Genomic DNA, 22,695 nt, shown 5'->3' with positions numbered 1-22,695 from the left:
CATTTATTCTAGGTATACTATGCACCAGGCTCTGTGCTAAGCACTTGGAATACAAATACAAGCAGAAAGTAAGGCAGTTGGTACTCTCCAGCTTATGTTCTAATGGGAGAAAGATAATCCATAAAAGAGAACTAAAACGTATGTAGAGGCAAGTTGGGGGAGAGTAGGGTAGGTGCTTGTAAGGAGGTAAAGTGTAAAAATCTGAAGAACTGGGAGCAGATGAAGTAGAAAAGTGAACAAGGCTGGCCTTAAATGGAGATTCTGGTTGTAAATACCAGTTGGAGAAGGGATAAAAGCATTACCAGGGTAAAAAGTTAGAGTTAGAGGTAGAAAACTTGGGAAAGTCAGGAGCAGAGCAGGGAGAGAATGTGTAAAGTATTTCATGGCTCTTTTTTGGGGGTGGAGGAGGAATCACTATTGATCCTCTCCACTTAACTGAAAGGAAGGGGGGAAAAAACTACTAAGTAAGTAAGTATACTTAAGCAAAACAAATTTATTCAGTGGCCGTGCCTCAAAATGAATGTTTATTAGCCTTGTGTCTATCACTTTTCTGTCAGGAAATGATTAATATGCTTCATCACAAGTGTTCCCAAAACATGTATTGATCAAACTTAAGTTTTTCAAAGTTTTTTTTTGTTTTTTTTACAATATTATTATCATTGTATAGACTGTTCTGGTCTTCTCATTTCACTCTGCATCGGTTTATACTCTCCAGGGTTTCCTCAACTTGTCTTTTGTAATTTCTTACAATGTAATACTCTGTTACATCCATATTTGCTTGCACCAACACTATCTTTGCTTGTCTTTTCCTATTTCACAGTAGGTTTCTACCCATCTTTTTGTGTAGTTCTGGGCTAAAAGAATTCACTGTTGTCTTGTTGCATTTCTTTCTCCTTCCTTCCTTTCTCGCTCCCTCCCTCCTTCCTTTCGGCAGTGAGGGTTAAAGTGACTTGCCCAGGGTCACACAGCTAGTAAGTATCAAGTGTCTGAGGCCAAATTTAAACTTAAGTACTCCTGAATCCAGGGTCAGTGCTTTATCCACTGCATCACCTAGCTACCCCTATCTTGTTGCATTTCTTGATCATTATTCAGTTTGGTGTAAGATTCAGGACTTTGCTATAGTTATTGTATATGAGCTGGGCAGCTTGTCTCCCCTTTAGGTGGCATCTTAGCAGTAAGTCCTGTGAAGACATAATTTGAAAAAATTTATTCTAAGGCATTTAATTTATTCAGTTTACCTAATTAAAAATAAATGAACATTTACATAAAACTGGTAAGAGAATACTATCCAAGGCTTAGTCAACTGACCACAGAGTGTTTGTTTTTGAAGATATATTTGCCCAGTTTGTAAAATCAAGTTTATAAAATCAAGTAACCTTTTCTTAGGACTTTGATTTCCTTAGGAATCATTGTGGCAATGTAGAGATAGTTATAATCTCTTTCTATTTCTGGCACAAGTTTTAACAAACATAAAAATAAGATTGTGATTATTTTTTTTCTTCCATCACAATTGTCCTTCCTCCCTCCCTCCTTTCCTTCTTTTATCCCTCTCCAGTATAATCTTTATTGGGGGGGGGGAGTAGCTATACTAATAAAATTGTTTATCTTTAAAGTATTGCTTTTGGTGGGGGAGGGTATAGCAAAAGGAGACCTTGTAGCAACAGTGACACAACATTTTACCTTGCAACGTGTGTTTAATGTAAGGATCTTTCTATTTATCTGAGGCACATGAAATTTGGACATTTGTTTTTTCAGTTGATGGTAAATTGAGAGATTAATTGAGAGATTGAAAACATGTTTCTAGGAGTTGGGCATGAGTTCCAAAAGGCTTCAGTTGACAAGTCCTTTTCCAGAGGATGGAGCCGTGATCAACCTGGACAAGCCCCAATGAGACAGCGAAGTGCAACCACTACTGGATCTCCAGGAACTGAAAAGGCAAGAAGTATAGTTCGACAGAAAACAGTTGGTATGTATGCAGTAGAAAACAGCAAAATATTATAGTACATGCTTAATAATACTTCAAGTTGAAGCTTGAATGGTTTTTGCTTATTATTGTGCATAGTCAGCACTTTATGTAAATATACTATTTTCTTATCAATTGATTTTGACAGTAAATAATAGCAGCAATATTTTTTCCACTGGTTTAACAGAATGCATATCATGCGGGTGAGCCTTTTTATCAGTGTTGATAATTTTTGCAAATTCCTTTTCACTGTAGACACACTTAATTTTAATAGAGTTGTGATGTAGAATTTCAGATTTATAAATTTGAAACCCATTTGATTTGAACCCATTGATTTTTTTTTACAGAACTTAAAGCTTCAAATCTAAGTAATTTTTATGTTAGTAGGTAGTTATATCAGTTGTAGAAAATATAATATAATATTGAAGCTTAGTTCTTCTAAACGTGATAAATATTCCTCCATCCCTAAAAAAAATAAAGGGGACTACATTCAAGAAGCTATGGGGGGGGGGCAGCTAGGTGGTGCAGTGGATAGAGCACTGGCCCTGGTGTCAGGAGGACCTGAGTTCAAATTTGGCCTCAGACACTTAACACTTATTAGCTGTGTGACCCTAGGCAAGTCACTTAACCCCAATTGCCTCACCAAAAAAAAAAAAAAGCTATGGGGTCAGGCTGGTTCTAGGAATTCCCACCAATGAATTATCTTTCCTTCCCAGTTGGCAGACCCCCAGAACAATGGTATTCATCTTTAGTGACTATGTCACTTTTATTTTTATTTCTTTATTTTTTTAGTGAGGCAATTGGAGCTAAGTGACTTGCCCAGGGTCACATAGCTAGTAAGTGTTAAGTGTCTGAGGCCGGATTTGAACTCAGGTACACGTGACTCCAGGGCCGGTACTCTACCCACTGTACCACCTAGCTGCCCCTATGTCACTTTTAATAAACAAGAAGGACATTCCTTTGAGAAATTAGAAGGAAACAATAATGGAGATGATATTTTACGGACAGCCACACTGTACCTTGACACCTATCTTTTCAGTTTGATTTATTGTAGAATAGTGAAAAGGGCATTGAATTAGGAGTTGAGATGCTGTGGTTCTAAGTCTCATTTCCAACATTCAGTAGTTAAGTGACCTTGAATAACCCACTCACCTTCTCTGGACCTTTGTTACCTTATATGTAAAAGTAAGATGATGATACCTTACCTAAAGGCTTGACTATATGGTATCTTTTTTTTTTTTTTTTGGTGGGGCAGTGAGGGTTAAGTGACTTGCCCAGAGTCACACAGCTAGTAAGTGTCAAGTTCCTGAGGCTGGATCTGAACTGAGGTCTTCCCGAATCCAGGGCCTGTGCTTTATCCACTGTGCCACCTAGCTGCCCTGTTTTTTTAAAAAATAGTTGTTACTGGTGAAAGTAGGATTTTCTTTTTAAAAATTCAGTTTAAATCCATGTTGCTGGAATGCATCTGTTTACAAAAAAACACATAATTAGGAATGAAAGAAGAGACAAAAAAAAGCAATGGAAAATCGTGATAGGTGATTAATATTTTTTAAGTTCTTAAGATGTCACATGTTCATATGTCTAGTGCCTATAAAATGAACACAGGAGACACAATCATATTTGTCAGCAATAGGCCTTGGGTTAGAAGGTACAAAAAAAGATATTAGGAAAGAATAAAGGAATTTAAATGTGTATGTAATAGTAAATGTTTGGTAGATTTGCTTTGGGAGTGTTAATTAAATCTGTAAATGGCCTTAGCCTAACTTTTTACTAATTTTTATTGCAATGTATTTTATGGTAGTAATTATTTTCACTTTTCAGAAATAAACCTTATTAAAAAAATTTAAACTTCAATGTGGTGATTGCCTCGAACTCATATGAAAATGATAAACTTTCCTACTGCTTTTTTATAGAAAGACAGTACATTTCTTCTTGGAAGGTAAACAATCCTATCAAAGAATTATCAGACTAAAAATATTATTAAGAAAGGAGCCAATATAAATTTGCCTATCAGATGATGAAAATTACGTCTTCTGAGGAAACTGCGTTACTATAATTTTAAAATGAGGTCAAACTCTTATTTCAGTTAACTTATTATGTATGTTATCAATTACATTTGTTGTTGTTATACCTGAACATAGCAAAACCTTAATGACCTTATTCACATAGCATATAATTTGAAGCACTGCTGTAACTTAACTGTGCTTTGTTAATATGTAATTAAAATGTATATCTGGACTTTAGTTAATTTAAAACTTGCTTGTTCTAAGTTTAGCATTTTGAATTACTTAGGTTTTCTATTGAATTTGAAGAAATTAATATTTCATTTCTTATCTGTATAATTTCATCTGGAGCTATACTGTCTAGTCTTTTTTTTTTTCCCAATCAGCCTTCTCTCTTCACAGTTTTCCCATATCTTTTCTTAAGTCTAGAATATTGAAATGTTAAGGAAAACATTTTTAAAATTAGGGTTCCATAGCATTTATTTTATTTATTTATTTTTTTTGGCAGGGCAGTGGGGGTTAAGTGACTTGCCCAGTGTCACACAGCTAGTAAGTGTCAAGTGTCTGAGGCCAGATTTGAACTCAGGTACTCCTGAATCCCAGGCCGGTGCTTTATTCACTATGCCACCTAGCTGCCCCTCTATAGCGTTTTTTAATGTATTGATTTTTAGATGACTATATATTAGATATCCATTTTAATTGTTTTTCACTGTTAAAGTAACTTAAACAGTATTATAATGTCTTATAGTTTATTTTTTTTTTAATTTTTTTTTTTTTTTAGTGAGGCAATTGGGGTTAAGTGACTTGCTCAGGGTCACACAGCTAGCAAGTGTGTGTTAAGTGTCTGAGGCCGGATTTGAACTCAGGTACTCTTGACTCCAGGGCCGGTGCTCTATCCACTGTGCCACCTAGCGGCCCCCTTATAGTTTATTTTAATGCAAAAACCTAACAAGTGAAAGTTATTTAAAGATTTTCGGTCATGTAATTCCTTGGAAAATTTTCTTAAGAAAATACATGGTATAAGCTTTTGACTATGTGCTCATCTTCCATCTTTCATCTTTTTTTCCCTTTTATATTTCTCTCATTAAGCTATGAAAAGAATAGATTTGTATTCTTAAAATGGTTTGAACATAGTTCTTAAGTTCATAGATATAGAGGTAGAAGTGCCCTTAGAGGTCACCTGATCCAGCTCCCTCCTTTTACAGAGGATAACCTAAGGTCTAGAGAAGTAAAGGGAGTTGCTGAAGGTCCTGTAGATATTTAGTGGCAGGGCTAGGATTAGAATTCTGATATCTGACTTGAAATCCAGCATAATGCCTCCTTAAAAGCATGAACAGTTAATAAAATGACTTCATGAAAAAAGGATTTAATGAAAAAAATTGTCTTCCATCATATCAGTATGCTTATTGGAATTTTAGTTAATGGGTGCTTGCTACATTCACGGGCTTCATGTTCTTATAAATTAGAATATTCTCTTCACCACTACAAGTTACAACCCTTCCATTCCTTCTTCTCCTCTGTGCTTTCTGTCCATGACCTTCCATTAGTCCTTTATAGAGTGTATACACATATGTCCTGGGAGCCTTACACTAGGTTTTTGCACTGTGTTTACTACAGGATTTGGCATGACTCCTTTTCTGGTCATTCATGTACTTGATTATGTGACATTCTGGTGCACAGGCCATTCTTGATAATCTACTGCAGCCTATTTGACACCGACTATATATTTTTCCATTGCTCTGTGCCAATTAAAATTTTTATTTTTTCTGAGACTGTAATGTTGAGTAGAGATATTAAAATGATGTTTTGGAAAGAGGGAACAACTTCACATTAAAAGTCCATGTAATTTCCTAAATGCCACTTATCCCATTCTCCCCCTTCTGTTCAGTTTTGGGAATAGCACATCTGTTTATCTTCATTGTGTGAGAGAAAGAACCCGAACATGAATGAGAACATGCATACACACAGACTAACTGGGCTCCTTTTCCAATTGTATTTCATAATTTGTGCAATATATAGTTTATATGCACTTGACTTATATGGATTGTTATTATTGGGTTTGTTTTTTGTTTGTTTTCTTGGCATAGTAGTAGCTTTCACGTAGATCTCATTAAGACATTATTTAGTGTTCCTTTGTTCAATGCTACAAGCATGATGCTGTCTGAAAACAGCTTTTAGAGAGACCTCATCATCAAAAAGAATATCTTTTAGGGGCAGCTAGGTGGCGCAGTGGATAGAGCACCGGCCCTGGAGTCGGGAGGACCTGAGTTCAAATCTGGCCTCAGACACATAACACTTTACTAGTTGTGTGACCCTGGGCAAGTCACTTAACCCCAATTGCCTCACTTAAAAAAAAAAAGATTATCTTTTCCATTGTGAAAATATTTTAAATTGACTAGGCCTAATTTGGGGCTAATCTGACTGGAGGACTAATCTGGGGGCTTTTGACTATTCGGCTATCTGACTGCTATTAACTTAGCATGGGCCATTTATAAAGTTCCACCACACTGCTCCACTCCCAAATTGATAAGCAAAATAGAGTTTATTTATGAGATACTATTTAAAATTAAGACTACAGGGAAATAAAATGTACAACCTGACTGCATTGTGGTGCGTCTCTTTCCACTGCATCTCTTTCCCACCTGCTGCACCTGGAACTTCTAATCTTGTCCGCCCAGTCTCTCTATCTTGTCCTTTGGCCTCCAGTCCTCCTGTGAGCCCCCTGTCTAACCCCCAGGTCTATATATATCTTTCTTTTCTCCACTCAAATCTCGGAGCTTTTTGTACCCACACACCAAGCTAATCCACCAGTCAGGGCTGCGGCTGCGGCTGGGGCTGGGGGGATGCTCGAGCATCCTGTGCCTCAGCACAGGCTATGCCAGAGCTCCGGCCTATATGGGCCAGGATCTCTTGGATAGTTCCGCTCATGGTGGAGGGAGCTGGGGGCTTTTTACCCCCAGCTGTCTGACCTGGTGTCTCATACAGACCACAGGGCTTTTTGGCTCAGCTGAAGCTGAGGGAGAGGGGCACCAGCACCTCCCACACAGAAGAGACCCTGAGGGCCTAAGGCTTTCTAATCTAAGCCTAAAGGTAGGGTCCCCAAATCAAAATAAATTTCCACACCATTTTGACTCTGTACAGGAAATCCTCAATGACAGCACCATACAGAAATATGCAGAAACATGCCTTATTTAATACCTTTCTTGTTATTGATAATCAGATCATTAATTTTGTATTCCCTGTACCTCACAGTGAATTGTGTGACAACTGAGGAGAACTTTAGCAATGAATTATAAACAATTTTCATAAAAATTTTCTAGCATTGGTAAATTCTGTGATAGTTACTCATCTTTTTGGTGACCATGATTTGGCAATATCAACTATATTCTTTTGTGATTTCTCCTTCTCTGAGGTGTTTGTTGTGCTTAGCATGACTTTCTTTGGTATTTAGTCAGGTCTGGATGCTTCCAACTTCATTTTCTTGAGTATCATTCATACTTTCTTATACAGTACATGTAGTAAACGTCATGCTTCCATTATAGAAATTCTGGTACATGCTTCATTTCATATTTATTTTTCCAGTTTCATTTCTGAATATTCTTAGAATGGTCTAGTTTACTTGAGTCTCAATCATATCTCTATAGATTTACTTTTCTCCTCTATTGCTTGATGCTGTTTTGTGTAATAATCTTTTTTTTTGGGGGGGGGTGCCAATTAGGGTTAAGTGGCTTGCCCAGGGTCATACAGCTAGTAAGTGTCAAGTGTCTGAGGCTGGATTTGAACTCAGGTTCTCCTGAATCCAGGGCCGGTGCTTTATTCACTGTGCTACCTAGCTGCCCCTTTATTTGGTAATCTTGCTTGTAATCTTCATCTTCCACCATAATGTTTGCAAATGAAGTTTTCACTTTTCAAATGAAGTACCCTTGCTTTTTATGACTCTACTTGTCAAGGAGATCAAGTGTATATATTGGCTAAGACAAATTCTGGGCTCTCTTATTTAGGATCTTTGTAGTGATTTATTTTACATCTGTTAAAAATAAAGAATTGGTGGTAACCAGCTTTACTTGTATCTATTTCCTGTTTTTCAGATTCTAGAGTTTATATAGATGGTCAGATTAGATCTTTTATAATCAAGTGGAATGGCTTCTCTTTATCCTTTCTTCTGATTTAGTGTTAATTTTGACCAGTCAACACACAGCTAAATGATGTCCAAATCAGTAACCAGTATTTTTGTGTTTATTTAGAACCTTAAAAATTTTTCAAGAAAGTATTCATAATAAACAGTTTGGGGACTTCTGAGTGCTTTATATACCTTTGGTCTCTTTTGTTAATGCTTAGTGGTTTTTTCCCTACATTTATTACTGTTTGTCATGTCTAATTTCATGTAGAAGTCACCGAGTACAAAGGGTATATGTTGATTTAATTTGGATGGTCTGGTTATCTTCTTTGTAGAATTTTCTTGCTGCCTGGACTAGATACCATGTCCTGGAAGAATTCATTCTCTCTTTCATTTATTTATTTAGAATTTTCCCCCACCTTACATGTAAAAACAAATAGTAGCATCGATTTTTAAAACTTTGTGTTCCAAATTCTCATCCTTCCTCCCTATCCCACCCTTAAGAACTCAAGCAATTAAATATAAGTTATACATGCAGACAAAAAACTTTAGAAAAAGGAACTAACAACAACAGAGTTTACTTCCATCTGTATTCAGGTACCACCAGTTCTTTCTCTGTAGATGGATTGCATTTTTCATAAGTCCTTCAGAGTTGTCTTGGATCAGGAATTCATTTTCTCACCAGAAATTCCAGTTCTGGGGCATCTAACTAGTGGTTGCCTTAGTCTTTCACACCATCTAGGCCTAGCTTCAGCTTTGCTTTACTTTTAAATCCCTGACCATTTTCTAGTATTTGCCTTGCTACTATGTAGTACACTTCTTGTAGTGTTCCCTTGTCTCCCTCACCCAACATCAGAGTGAAATCTTTTTGATGACAGTGACTAACTTAGCTTTTAGCTGCCTGGTGCTTAGTTCAGTGTTTGGCATGTTTAGTGCTCAATATGTACTTTTTCATTCATTCATGTTCTCTAATAGATGGTGGTGCATAAATTTGAAATTCTCTTCATGGTGTTTCCCTTGCCCAAGCTTTTTATAAGAGTAGAATGGACAAGTGTCGGGTTAAATCTTGTTTTTTAATAACCTTGGGAATACAACAAAATCTACTTTATAGTTGCCATCCTTCTGTTTAGCTGTAAAATCTTATATCTTCTCATTTTATTTATAGTAAAAATATCTATATAGGATCATAGAATGTAGAACCAGGAGGAAAATTATCTAGTTAGTCCATCCTTTTCAGTTTATAAATGATGAAACTAAGGCCCAGAGAGTAGAAGTGACTTACCCAATGCCATACAAGTAATAAATAGCAGAGATAATGGGATTTGAATCCTCATCTTTTGACTCCAAATTCATTATTTTTGTGATCCTTGCAGCCGAGTATGAACTCATTGGCTGTTGGACAAGTATCTGACATTTGAAAATAGTCCTCATTGGCTAAAGGACAGTGATCTCACTTTTGGAAATGGTCTAATATTTGTTGGTGGTCTACAGCAGTAACCTTCAAATTTTTTTATTTTACATCCCTATTAGTAAAAGCTTTTTGAGTACATATGTATATTTACTTCTTTATATTTTGTATACATATACCACCACTAACACATACATTATGAAACTCATAACAATTTTAAAAAGAGATAAAGATCAGATTATAAGATCTCATTAGTTAGTAGGAGTAGAAGACTTCATTGAGTAGGCAAATGACATGATGTGGATTGTGTTTGAGGAAAATCACTGGGGCAACTGTTTGGAGGATGAATTGGAGAAAGGTGAGATTTCAGTCTGGGAAAACAATTAGAAAGCTATTACAGTAGCTATCTATAGGTTCCAAACTAGTACAGTGGCTCTATAAGTGGAAAAAAAAAGGGGATTAATGAAAGAGATTTTATGGAGGTAAAATCTACCCCATTTAGCCACTCTTTGGATATGTAGGCCAAATGAGAGTACACATTAGAGGATGACTGGAATTGTGAACCTAAGGTAGCTGGAAGGATCGTGGTGACTTTGACAAAATGAAGAAGTTTGGGTTATGTAGGAAAGATAATGTGATGAAGTCTATGATGTAAAACATAATCCATTCATACCTACTTATCCTGTGGGACTACTATCTCCATAAAAATGAATAGGGGAGACAGAACATTTATTCAGTGATTCCTATTCCATATCCATGGGGTGATTTTAAGATCAAGGTGTGGCTATGTTGGAGGTAGGGCAGTTTTGCCTATGCAGCTGCTTTTGTGGGTATCTGGGTCTTACTTAAATTATAAATGACCCGAAGGACCTATATCTTGAGTGGTATGGGAAAAGTTGGGAGTTTGCATAACTACTGGACATAAGCAGTGTAGGAGAGTGGAGAGAATATTGCACAAAGGAAGAGATGGGGATGGAATTGTAGATTATTGTGAATTCACCTTCTTTGGTGAATCAATTGGGATCATGCCATGGCCTACTGAGAATTTCTAGCATACTCTCCCTGTCACCCCCACTTTGGACCATTGGTCTGGGGATTGTGACACTTACAATCACATATCCCTTTTCCAATATCAATGTGGAAATGGAAGCCAAACAAGATTGAGGACCATTTCATATTTTATCTGTTTCATGGGTCACAATTACCAGAGAATTTATCACCCAAGGGCCAGCCTGCTGGTATTTAGCCTTTCCAAATGAGGCCCTGAGTGAGTGATGAGAGAGAGAGATTTTGGCTATAGGGCCTTAATATTTAGCTTTAGGAATGAATGTGTCTTATTAATCCTTTTGGCTACATCATCTTGATGTGTTGCTTATATTAACAGATCTCATTTCAGTGTCCCAAATGTTTGACAGGGACATGTATACAAGTAAAGACATACGCTATCCTTTCTTTTGATAAATTATATAAAAATATATATATTTATATATATTATATAAATTATATAAAAAAATTTACATAGTAAGAAATCTTTTATGGTTAGAAAATACTCCATTTTCCTTTGTTTCATCTACATTTCATTAATTACTTTTCTCCCTCCTTCCAGAGAATATAAGTGTTTTTAATGAGATTTTTTGTTTTGTTTTGTTTTGTTTTTAGCAGGGCAATGGGGGTTAAGTGACTTGCCCAGGGTCACACAGCTAGTAAGTGTCAAGTGTCTGAGGTCAGATTTGAACTCAGGTCCTCCTGAATCCAGGGCCAGCACTTTAACCACTGCGCCATCTAGCTGCCCCCTTAATGAGATTTTTAAAAAGTAGCATCCTTATGGATTGAATTTTTTGTTTGTTTTTTTTTTTTTCCTCTGTACTGAATACCTGTTCATATAAGGAATTGTGAAACCTGCTAATATGTGTGCCAAAATGAATGTTAGTAAATGTTTTTATTTTAGTTGTTTGTCTTTAATTAGTCTGACATAGAAGGTTGAATGAGCCTGGTTAATCCAGTAAAGTCTGTAGAGAGAGAAACTAATATAATTTTATAAATTTATGAATATACAGAAATGAAAGTATTTTTGCCAAACCTTTTGCATTGTAATTAGAGCTAGTTAAGAAGTTTTTTTAAGGGTTTCAAAAATATAAAAACAAATTTTTTGCAGATATAGAGGAAGATGAGAGGGTATGTAAAATCATGATTTGTTCATGTGAATAGAGAACAAATCCCAAGGTAACTGATGCTAATATTTAATAGTTCTGATATTCCATTTTTCAAGGAAGAAATTCTTAGATCTATCTTGTGGTCCCTTTGCCACAATATGAAAAATATAATTTTAATTCATCTATAGACTCTAAAATTTGACCGACAGATTTAATTATAGGAAAAACTTTTTATAACTGCAAATACAATTTATAAAAAGAACTAAAGGTGATTTTTTTTTTCTTAATAAAGTGCTAGCTAGGAGTCAGGAGGCCTGGATTGGTTCTAATCCTGTCCCTCACATTTAATAGTGTGACCAGTGGTCAATCAGTTAACCTCTCTTGAGTGTATGTTTCATACTCTTTTGTGTATGTTGTGAGGAAAGCAATTCGTAAATCATAAATTGCTATGTAGATTTAAACTGCTATTATCTTTCATTTTGCTAATTAATATCATTTACCTGAAGAAATTAATAAATATCTTTAAACAAGTGCAATTGGAAAAATTAGTCCAGTTCTTATTTAAAAAAATATTTTGATTACAACCTATCATTCCATGTTAATTGTAACCTGTCAATACCTGTTATTAATACTCTGGACAAGTAAAATTTAATCCCCAGTGGCTTTGGTTTCTTTATCTATAAAATGAGGGAGTTGAACTTGTTCAGTATTAGCTCTTATATTCCTTCAAGCATTTTGATTGTCTGTGAAAATATTTTCTTGTGTTCTAAACCTTTATTTTCTTTTACAAAATACTTTCCTCTTTATCTTTAATATGAATTGTTAAACTAATTTGATCAAGACATTCTGCTGGGAACAAACACTAAAAATGGAAATTTGGCCTTTTTTATGTGGATTACAAAAATTGGGGGGAGGGGCAGGGAAGGTCTTTTCACCAACTGTAAGTAAAAACAAAATAAGAATTATTGTTTTCTTTATTTCTTGGAGAATAGTAAGTTTAGTTGTAAGAGAATTCTTCCAAAGATTGGTTACCTTATAGATTGCTTTCCAGAGAAGTGGCCAATAATGATACAAATAACTTTTTTTTATTTGGAAAAAAAAAATTGTCCTGAGATATTTTCAGAGCATCTGTTTGGTGAACTTACTGATTTTTCAAACTTTGTTCCTGTGAAAATAGTGTTAAATTAATTATTTGTTGTTTTTACTGCAACATCATTGTAACTTCTATTTTACATAAAAAATTTAAATCCAGAATATTGTTTTTATGTGTCCACTGATTTTTTTTCCTTACAGCCTTGCCAATATTTGCCATGCTGAAATGTTTTCATTTGAAGTTTTCTTCCTTTGTACCTTTTAGTTTTCTCTGTTGCTGCTTTTTCTGTGACACAAGCCTTTCATTATAGTCACTCTTCTTTATTCCCTCCCTACTTCTTTCTTTTCCTTTTTTTAAAGCCATGAGAAGCCGATCCATTGGTGAATGTGCTCTACCATCGGCCTATATACGCAGTGCTAAAAGTGCTCCTGTTCTGATCCATACTTCCAAACCCTTCTTGCCTGATATTGTTCTCACTCCCCTTTCTGATGAGCTTTCAGGTAGTGCTACCTCTGCTAATTTCTGCATTCCCCTTATCACTTTTTAATCCTTCTGCTTTCAAATTTTGCTTGATCAGTAAACTCTTTAAGGGGGAGGTTTGGGAATTTGATAAAATAATGAAAATAAACATTTTAACTTGTGTGAACTCTCATGCTGTCTTTATAGTTTATTCGGAAGTGTTAAGTTAGTGCTGTGCCAATATCCAAATTTTAGTTATAAATTTTTACTTTTTAAGTTTGGCTTTGTGTTTTTTCCCACATGGTTAAGGAATACCAATTTTCATTCATATCCTTTATAGATACCTGCTTAGAGTTGATGTAGAAGAGCATTCAGAAAGAGAGCCATGATTTCTAATTTTCTGCCTTTAATAAATATGAATGTTACTCAGAAAATAATAGAGAGGCCACAAAAATATTGTACTACTACACCAAAAAAGCTTTAAAAAATACCATGTAGTATGAACAGTAAGCTTTTAATTTTCTATTCTGATGAAAAGAAAATAGTAATATAAATGATCCCTAAGAATAGATCACTAAAAATGATTAAGGTTTTAGAGCTTCATTTAACTTGATTTCAAACAAAATATTGAAACTATATTATGTAAACCCAATCAGGAAAGAGCTGGAAAATTAACCAGTTTTCTATTTCTAAATCCTTTTCAACTCCTTCATGATTTTTCTCTGTGCCTGGGATAGTTTTATCTTTTGGTACAATTATATATACATTCTTATGCAGGTTTGTTATTAATTTTCAGCTTGTTTCTGTCTTATAACTTACTTTGGGTGAGCACAGATTCAGTGATATTTTATAAAGCATTTAAAAAAATAACTACATATGTCTTGAGTGTAGGTCGGGAACCGCACCCCTCCTTTCTTTTACTTCCTTATTGAATAGCAACAATATTCAATTTAAAAGTCAATTACAGATTACAGGTTTTGCTTTAAAATTCTTTTTCTGATATCTTTTAACCTCATTAATGAGATCTGAGCCTTGCTGTAGAACCTCAAGATAACTGTAGTAGATAATGAAAAGTTGAAGATTTATTTAAATAGAAAAAAACTGTCTTGTTTGCTCTTCTTTGAGAATATTTACAAAATGGAAACTTTTTATTATTACTTAGAAAGGCTTTGCCTGTAATTTGTGAAAGAAGCAACCATGGTCTAAAATTGTTTTGTATGTGATATGTGTTTGTATTGCATAATTCAGGGTGCCCTGGTTGGAAAAAGATTGTCATAATATTTTCATGGTGTTTTTGAGAGGAATTTAAAAGGTATTTTTTATGGCTTCTTTACCTGGAAGTAACTTACAAAATAGAGTGAGTATATTATGTGATTTATAATTTAATTACCTTCCACCTTGATGGTTTTATTTTTTTCTTATTTTTAATATCTGGTTAAGAATCTACTGTGATAAACAACATGTTTTAACTAATAAGATGCACTCAAATGTAAAAAAAAGTCAGTTTTCATATATCTTAAGAATTCTCTAGTCCTAAAATGGGATAGAAGAATCATAAAGTAGTAGCAGTAGTAGAAAACCCTAATTTCCTCCTCTGAACAATTGCTGACAGGAATTAAGCTGTCAGTGTAATGGGATAAACTTGTAAAAATTGAAAAGGAGAGTTCTCATTCCATCTAGGCTTAAGTGTAACTCTTGTGATTTTGCCTTGATTATTATATTAATATTTAGATTAGGTGCAAAAATCTATTTGTCATTTGAATGTGGAATAAAGGATGCAACTAAGGGAAAAGTAATATAAGCAGAATTCTTAGAGTGATTATTTCTAATTATATGTCTTTTATTTTAGTAAAATAATCTTTTATAGTCATATTTCTCTAAATCTTGTGTGTTTTAATAGGTTAATTCCTAGAGATTTTATGCAGTTTGTATTTATTTTGAACAAAATTTTTCTTGTCATTTTTGCCTTTATATTTTGGGGCTAGTATGCTCCCCTATACTTTAGTTAGCCCTACAGAGGTGAAGTTGGATGGTCAAAGATTTAAAGCTAATTTTATCCAGTGAAAATATAGGGATTACAATAGTATTTAATAATTAATCATTTAAGTTCAGCAAAGCACTTTACATACATTATTTCATCAGATTCTCATGACTCTGTGAGGTTGGTGTTATTGTAATTTTAATTTTACAGATGAGTAAACATAAATTGAGAGGGATTAAGTTATTTGGCTAGGCCACACAGTCCAGTGTATCTGAAGCAGGATTCAGACTCAAGCTTTTATGACTCCCATCTGCTATAGAATCTACAGGCTTATACTAACAGAAAAAAGGGGAAGAAATGATAAGAGAAATTCCATACATATATAAACTAATATTACTATATAAATATGAATATTATAAAACTATATAAATGTAAAATATATAAAACTATGAAACACTTTTACGGAAATAAAGTTATACCTAAATAATTGGAGAGATAATCACTGCTCATGGTTAGGCTATACCAATATAATTTTTAAAAAACCCATTACAACGTATTAATTTATATATTTGGTGCTTTGCCAGTCAGATTCCTAAGGGAATGTAAAAAAAAATAATAATTCATGGAAGTACAAAAGGTCCTTAGTCTTTCAGGGAAATAATGAAAAAAAAATAGGAATAAATGAGCCTTACAACATCACCAAAACTCAAACAATATTATGCAAAGGTAGCTATCAGCATTTTCTGAAACTAGTTATAAAATAGAAAAATAGTTCAATGAAACAGACTAGATGAGTCACAAACCAAAGCAGTATAAAACAGTAGTCTAGTGTTGGATAAAGCTGAACTCTTTTGATAAGAATTTCTTGGAAAATTGTAAAGAAGTTTGGAAAAATTTAGTAAACCTAATTTCTAACCCCATATTACACAATAACCCAAAAATGGGTATGTTATTTGCATTTGAATGAAATTATAAGATAACAAGATATAATTTTCACAGCTATACCTAGGGAAAGGATTCTTAATCATACAAAGATAAAATTGCCAAAATTAAATATAGACTTTAAAAGCTTTTTTGTATCAGTAAAATTAATGGAAGAAGAATTAGAAGAGAAATTGTATAGTGGGAAAATATTTTCATCAAAAACATTGATAAATGTGTGGTTAATCAATTGACATGTATTTATTAAGTTCCTGCTGTGTGCCAGGTATTGTGCTAAATGTAGAGGATGCTTACTAATATGAAGAATCCCTACTTAGAAATATATCTAACTCCCAAGAGCCATTCCTTCAATAGTTTGTCAAAGGATATGAACAACCAGTCTTCAAATAAAGGAACTGCAATATATATGAAAATGTGTTCAAAATCACTATTAGTAAGAGAAATGGAGATGAACAACTCTTTAGTTTTCCTTAATGCCACATGAAAAATTGATGAAGATTCTACAAAAGATGTAAATAATTTGTGTTAAAGATGTGAGAATACAAGCGTGTTGATGCACTTTTGGTAGAGCTGTGAAGTGGTCCAAACATTCTGGATTTCAGTTTGAATTATGCAAGAAAAATGACTAGACTATACTTTTTGACCTATCCATCCTACCACGAAGGATGTAATCTAAGTTAGAGATACAAAGGTCCAAGATACCAAAAGTCTTTTTTTTTTTTTTGGGTTACCAAAAGTCTTAATGCAGTTATAAACTAATAACTTATGTGCTTGATGACTTGATTATTAGGGAAAAAAATAGGGCAAGGGAACTAGGTAATAGCGTAAAACCACACCAAGACTTTTGGGCCACCCCATATATTAACATTAATAGCACTGTTCTTTAAAGGTGGTGGTAGCAAAAGATCTGGACACAAAGCATTTGTCCCTTGATTGTGGAATGGCTAGGGGAAAAAACTTTGTTATACAAATGTAATAGAATATTGCTGTATAGTAAGAAATGACAAAGATGAGGACTTTGGCAAAACATTTTAATGAACTGAAGCAGAGAGAAATAAGCAGAGCCAAGAGAATAACATATACAATGACTACAAGGGAAAAATCAGTAAAAAGTTGAAGAGACAATGAAATACATCTCTTTCCTCATTTAAGAGATGGGAGGGCCCTCAGGTCACTCATCACCAAATGTTTTTGCTTAATTATTTTTCTTTATCAAAAGGGAGGGTTCATTCCCAAGATAAGGTAGCGTGTGGGAAATGATTGTGATACAAAGATGAACATCAATAAAATGTATTTTTTAAAAATAGGGCATATCTAATCAATATTTATTTTCCATATGTGAACATACTTTAACTGATCTTTTAATAGAATGAGGTTGTGTTTCCTAGGAAAATAAAACACTTTGGGAACATCCACTTCAGTTTTTTGTTTTTTTTAAGTGAGGCAATTCGGGTTAAGTGACTTGCCCAGGGTCACACAGCTACTAAGTGTTAAGTGTCTGAGGCTGGATTTGAACTCAGGTACTCCTGACTCCAGGGCTGGTGCTCTATCCACTGTGCCACCTAGCTGCCCTCATCCACTTCATTTTTAAAAGTACAAAATTTTATTCTAGTTCTGTTCTGTAAATGCTTTACCAAAACAATGAGTACATTACTGGATGTCCTTAACTCCTTAGTCACTCTTGGTAAATTTTAGTTGGAGGTACATATCTTGGTGGAATAGTTTTTCCTGATCATCTTGCTTGGATTGCTATTGTTCTGAAATGAAATTCCTTTTTTCCTTTATTACATAAAGCATCTTTATGAAATAACTTGATGGACTATACATTTTCAAAGTGTTCCAGTCCTTATTGTCTCCTCAGGTTAACTGCCTGCATTCATTACTATGGTTGTGATACAATGTGACATCGTACATTGAATCACCAAGTTGAATAAATCCCCTCCAAGCTTTTCTTAAACTTATGGGATGTTGTGCTTGAAGTTCAAGAAGATACACTAAATGTTAGACAATTTCTCGTCCAATGAATAGGCTATAATAAGCTTTAAAAGTTAAGAGCAATTTAACCTCTCTATTGCCAAATTAACCTCTTTATTAAAACTTTTGTAGCTAAATTATGAAAGATTTCGTGAGCTATCAGACTATAAAAGGACTTAACTAGTTCCCTTGTAGTTTAAATTTACCTGTTCTTACTCATTTTTCTAATAGCTAAGTCAGCACAGCATTTAAGTGTTTTGCTATGTTCCAGATACCGTATGTTGGCTGAGTATACAAAGAAAGGCAAAAGCAAGAACAGCCTATGCCCTCAAGGTCTCTACATTCTATCTGGGGAGACAATGTGCAAACCACTATGTACATACAAGATTTATACTGAGTAAATTGGTAGCAGTTTCAGAGGGAAGGCACTAAACTGTGGATGTTGGGCCTTAGGGTGGGGGGTGGGATTTGAGTTGAGAGTTAAAGATAGCTAGTAGAGAGAGACAAAGAGAGAGAGTTTTCCAGGCAAGCATGTTCTTTGTGAGGACAACAAGGAAGGCAGTGGGGAGTAAAGTGTAAGACTGAAAGGTTAGGAAGGGACCAAATTCTGAAGGGCTTTAAAAGCCCATCATAAGATTTTATATTTGATCCTGGAAGTAATGTGGAGCAGTTGATGTTTGAGTGGGAGTAGGGGTTCTTAAAATTATAAAATCTTAAATCTTTTTTTTTAATTAATAAAGTGGTTTTTTTCCAGTTACATGTAAAGATAGTTCTCAACTTTTGTTTATACAAGCTTTCCAATTTCAGATTTTTCTCCCTCCCCCCTCCCCTAGACATCAGGTAATCTGATATAGGTTATATATATATACACATAATAACATTAAACATATTTCTGCATTAGTCATGTTATAAGAGAAAAATCAGAGCAATGACGAAAAACATCTTAAATCTTAAAATTATAACAGCACTTTGAAGTATATAGTCTCACCATTTCTCAGCTAGTCTGACATTGCTGTAGCTATGCCCACTGACCTCCTGTTAGAGGCTGCCGATGAGAGCTTGTTGGTAATTGAGTACAGTTGCTCTAGTAATAGTTTGAATTTTGCTGTGTAATAGAACCTTTTCATCTTAGCCCTTCTGTCACATTCTCTAACTAACCAGTCATTTAGAATGGTGGTGTCAGACTCAAATAACAATGGATCCCTGCCAGCAGCATGCTTTAGAAAACCACAAATTAACATCATCTGTCTTGTAACATTTCCCAGTTACAGTTTTTTTGTTTTTGTTTTTTTTGGGTGAGGCAGTTGGGGTTAAGTGACTTGCCCAAGGTCACACAGCTAGTAAGAGTCAAGTGTCTAAGGCTGGATTTGAACTCAGGTCCTCCTGAATCCAGGGCCGGTGCTTTATCCACTGGGCCACCTAGCTGCCCCTTGACACCTCTAGTCTTGAGGAAAGGTAGGTCTGTTCTTTTTTTTTTTAGAATTTTATTTTTTTCCCAAATTACATCTAAAAAGAAATTTTAACATCGATTTTTTTTTTTTGGGTGAGGCAGTTGGGGTTAAGTGACTTGCCCAGGATCACACAGCTAGTAAGTGTCAAGTGTCTGAGGCTGGATTTGAACCCAGGTCCTCCTGACTCCAGGGTCAGTGCTCTATCCACTGTACCACCTAGCTGCCCCTAACATTGATTTAAAAAAAAAATTTTAACATTGATTTTTAAAACTGTTCCAAATTCTCTTCCTCCTTCCCTCCCCACCTCCCCCTTAAGAACTCAAGCAATTCAATATAAATTATACATGTGTAGTCATGCAAAACATTTCCACATTAGTCAGGTTGTGAAAGAAAACAGACAAAAAAAACTTTAGCAAAAGAAACTAAAAAACAATTATCCTTAAATCTGTATTCAGATACCATCAATTCTTTCTCTGTAGATGGATTGCATTTTTCATAAGTCCTGCAGAATTGTCTTGGATCATTGTACTGCTGACAATAACTAAGTCATTCACAGCAGATCATCTTATAATATTACTTTTATTTTGTATACAGTACATTTCACCTTGCATCAGCTCATGTAAGTCTTTCTAGGTTTTTCTGATAGTTCATCATTTCTTCTAGCACAATAATGTTCCATCATAATCTCATCCCATGATTTGTTCATTCCCCAAATGATGGGCATCTCCTCAATTTCAAATTCAACTTTTTGTTTTTTTAATTTTTTTTTTTGGATACTAACCTAGTAGTGGTATTACTAGGTCAAAGAGTTTATGCATGATTTTATAGCCCTTTGGCCAGTTCTAAATTGCTCTGCAGAATGTTTGAATCAGTTTGCAACTTTACCAAGAGTGTATTAATGTCTCATTTTCCTCATATCTCTTACAGCATTTGTCATTTTCCTATGTTGTCCTATTATCCAATCTAGTATGTATGAGGTAGAACCCCAGAATTGTTTTGAGCTGTACCTCTCCAATCAATAGTGAGTTAGAGAATTTTTTTTCATATGGCTATAGGTAGCTTTGATTATTTCATCTGAAAACTTCATATCTTTTGATCATCTATCAATTAAGAGGAAACATAGCTCTGTTCTGACCCTATATTCTTTGAATCATTTTTCTTAACCAGAAACATTTTAGTATAAGTAGAAGGAGTATTGGATTTCAAGAAGACTGTCACTTGCCAGCTGTGTGACTTTAACCTCCTGTATAAAATGGGAAAGTAATGCTTGCCTCATTCAACTAATACTTGTCCAGGAGTGTTCTGGTAAATGTTTAACAGCTGGCTCTCCAATAAATAAACAAACACATACACACTTTTTAGTTTAATCTGTATTATTAACATTTTGTCCATAACTTTCTTAAATCTTAAATCTAGACGATTAAACCAAAAGAGTTGATTCATAACATTTGTTGATTTTTAAGGGTACAAATGCTTACCTTAAAAATTAACAATTGTTTCTGATTCGAGCTACCTCCGACTCACCCTTACTTGTAATTCACAGGGGTTTAAATAAATGTGGGTTGTTAATATTGGAATTTATCTCGATTATCACTAGGCAGGGTTTTTTTTTCAAAAGACCCTATCTTCTTATATATTCAGCACATTATTTACATTTTTCAGCTTCCAGTTTTAGCATGATTTTTGTCTGGGTGAATAACCCACTTTCTCTTTATTTTTAAAGAACAAAACCTCTTAAGTTATTGTTAAAAACTAACCTTTATTTAACATAATAGGACATCTCAAAACAGTACCAGTCACATGTTTTCTCATACTTCATTCTGTTGAGTAAGATATGTACTTTGGCATGAACATTCCTTTATATATTCCATTTACCATTCAGAGACTCCTTCTAAGAATTGACATTTTAATAATTAGATGTCATTTCTTTCAAAAAACAGAAATGACCAGAGGAGTTGTTTTAATTTATTATTTAGAAATACAGTTATAATCAGAGGTTCATTAAGGAAATTGTGATTTTTTAAGATCTGATTGACTTTGTTCTCTCACTACTGAAAAGGACTTTGGAATAAGTCTTTCAAGCTATAGTGAGTGAATTACTTTGGCTTCTTTTGTTTATAAAATAGAACAGTTTTAAGAGAGATTAATATTTATTTCAAAGTTTAATGTTTATGAAAACAACCTATCTTTTATATTTAATGTAAGCAATATTATAACTAAGTTGTTTTGGGGAGGCATCATGGCTTCACTAAGCCATATATTCTCTTCCAACACTTGCTTTATGATCATGGGTAAGTAGGAGCCTGAGTTTTGTTATCTGTAAAATAGTTAGCCATAAGGCAGCTAGGTGGTGCCATGGATAAAGCACTGGCCCTGGATTCAGGAGGACCCGAGTTCAAATCCAGCCTCAGACACTTGACGCTTACTAGCTGTGTGACCCTGGGCAAGTCACTTAACCCTCATTGCCCCACAAAAAACCAATAATAAAAAATTTTTTTTAATAGTTAAACAATAATTATAGTGTTTATCTTAAAGTATTTTTGTGAGGCTAACATGAGACTATAAAGTGCTTTTTTGGGGGGGGCAGGGCAATGAGGATTAAGTGACTTGTCCAGGGTCACACAGGTAGTAAGTGTCAAGTGTCTGAGGTAGAATTTGAACTCGGGTCCTCCTGAATCCAGGGCCAGTGCTTTTTTATCAAGTTTTATTTTTAAATGCAGCTTTATGTTTTCCTTTTGTATGTTAATTTTAAAAGTTCCAGATAATTTAATCTTAAATCTGTTAAATTTACATTCAAACCTAGCCATAGGTTTAATTTTAAATAGATTTAATAAAATATAATTATTAAAACTCAACAAACATCAGGAAACTGAAACTTTGGATCTACTTGGTATCATTTCCACTTTTTATAATCATGTATTGACTAAATTTAATGAGAACTGTATTTTAACATTTGTTTTCTCATTTGAAAACTTCTTTGTATATGTCAGAATTTTCTTATGGGAAATTATTGACAAAAGAGCATTTACTAACATTCTAGTATTTTTGCCCATTACTTTTAGGGGGAAAAATCCCTTGATTTTATTTTTGCTTTAAAACCATTAACTATTTTTCTGTCATGAAAAGGATACCTCTGATTAACATGTTATCA

General features: G+C 34.3%; 1 protein-coding gene across 11 annotated transcripts in view; it reads left to right on the top strand.

Moving 5' to 3' along the window:
• Positions 1 to 22,695, top strand: part of RALGAPA1 (Ral GTPase activating protein catalytic subunit alpha 1) — a 304,015-nt gene that overhangs the window by 96,481 nt on the left and 184,839 nt on the right. For 7 of the 11 annotated variants that reach the window (XM_043989573.1, XM_043989572.1, XM_043989565.1 and 4 more), the window contains exons 16-17: positions 1,805 to 1,966; positions 13,097 to 13,237. In XM_043989573.1, the coding sequence (XP_043845508.1) occupies positions 1,805 to 1,966; positions 13,097 to 13,237 (303 nt within the window). The remainder of the gene's footprint in view (positions 1 to 1,804; positions 1,967 to 13,096; positions 13,238 to 22,695) is intronic. The other 4 variants (XM_043989575.1, XM_043989574.1, XM_043989567.1 and 1 more) reach the window with 1 other exon arrangement.

This window comes from Dromiciops gliroides, chromosome 2, assembly GCF_019393635.1.
Source record: "Dromiciops gliroides isolate mDroGli1 chromosome 2, mDroGli1.pri, whole genome shotgun sequence".
Classification (NCBI taxonomy): domain Eukaryota; kingdom Metazoa; phylum Chordata; class Mammalia; order Microbiotheria; family Microbiotheriidae; genus Dromiciops; species Dromiciops gliroides.
This window is presented reverse-complemented; position numbering and strand designations above follow the sequence as displayed.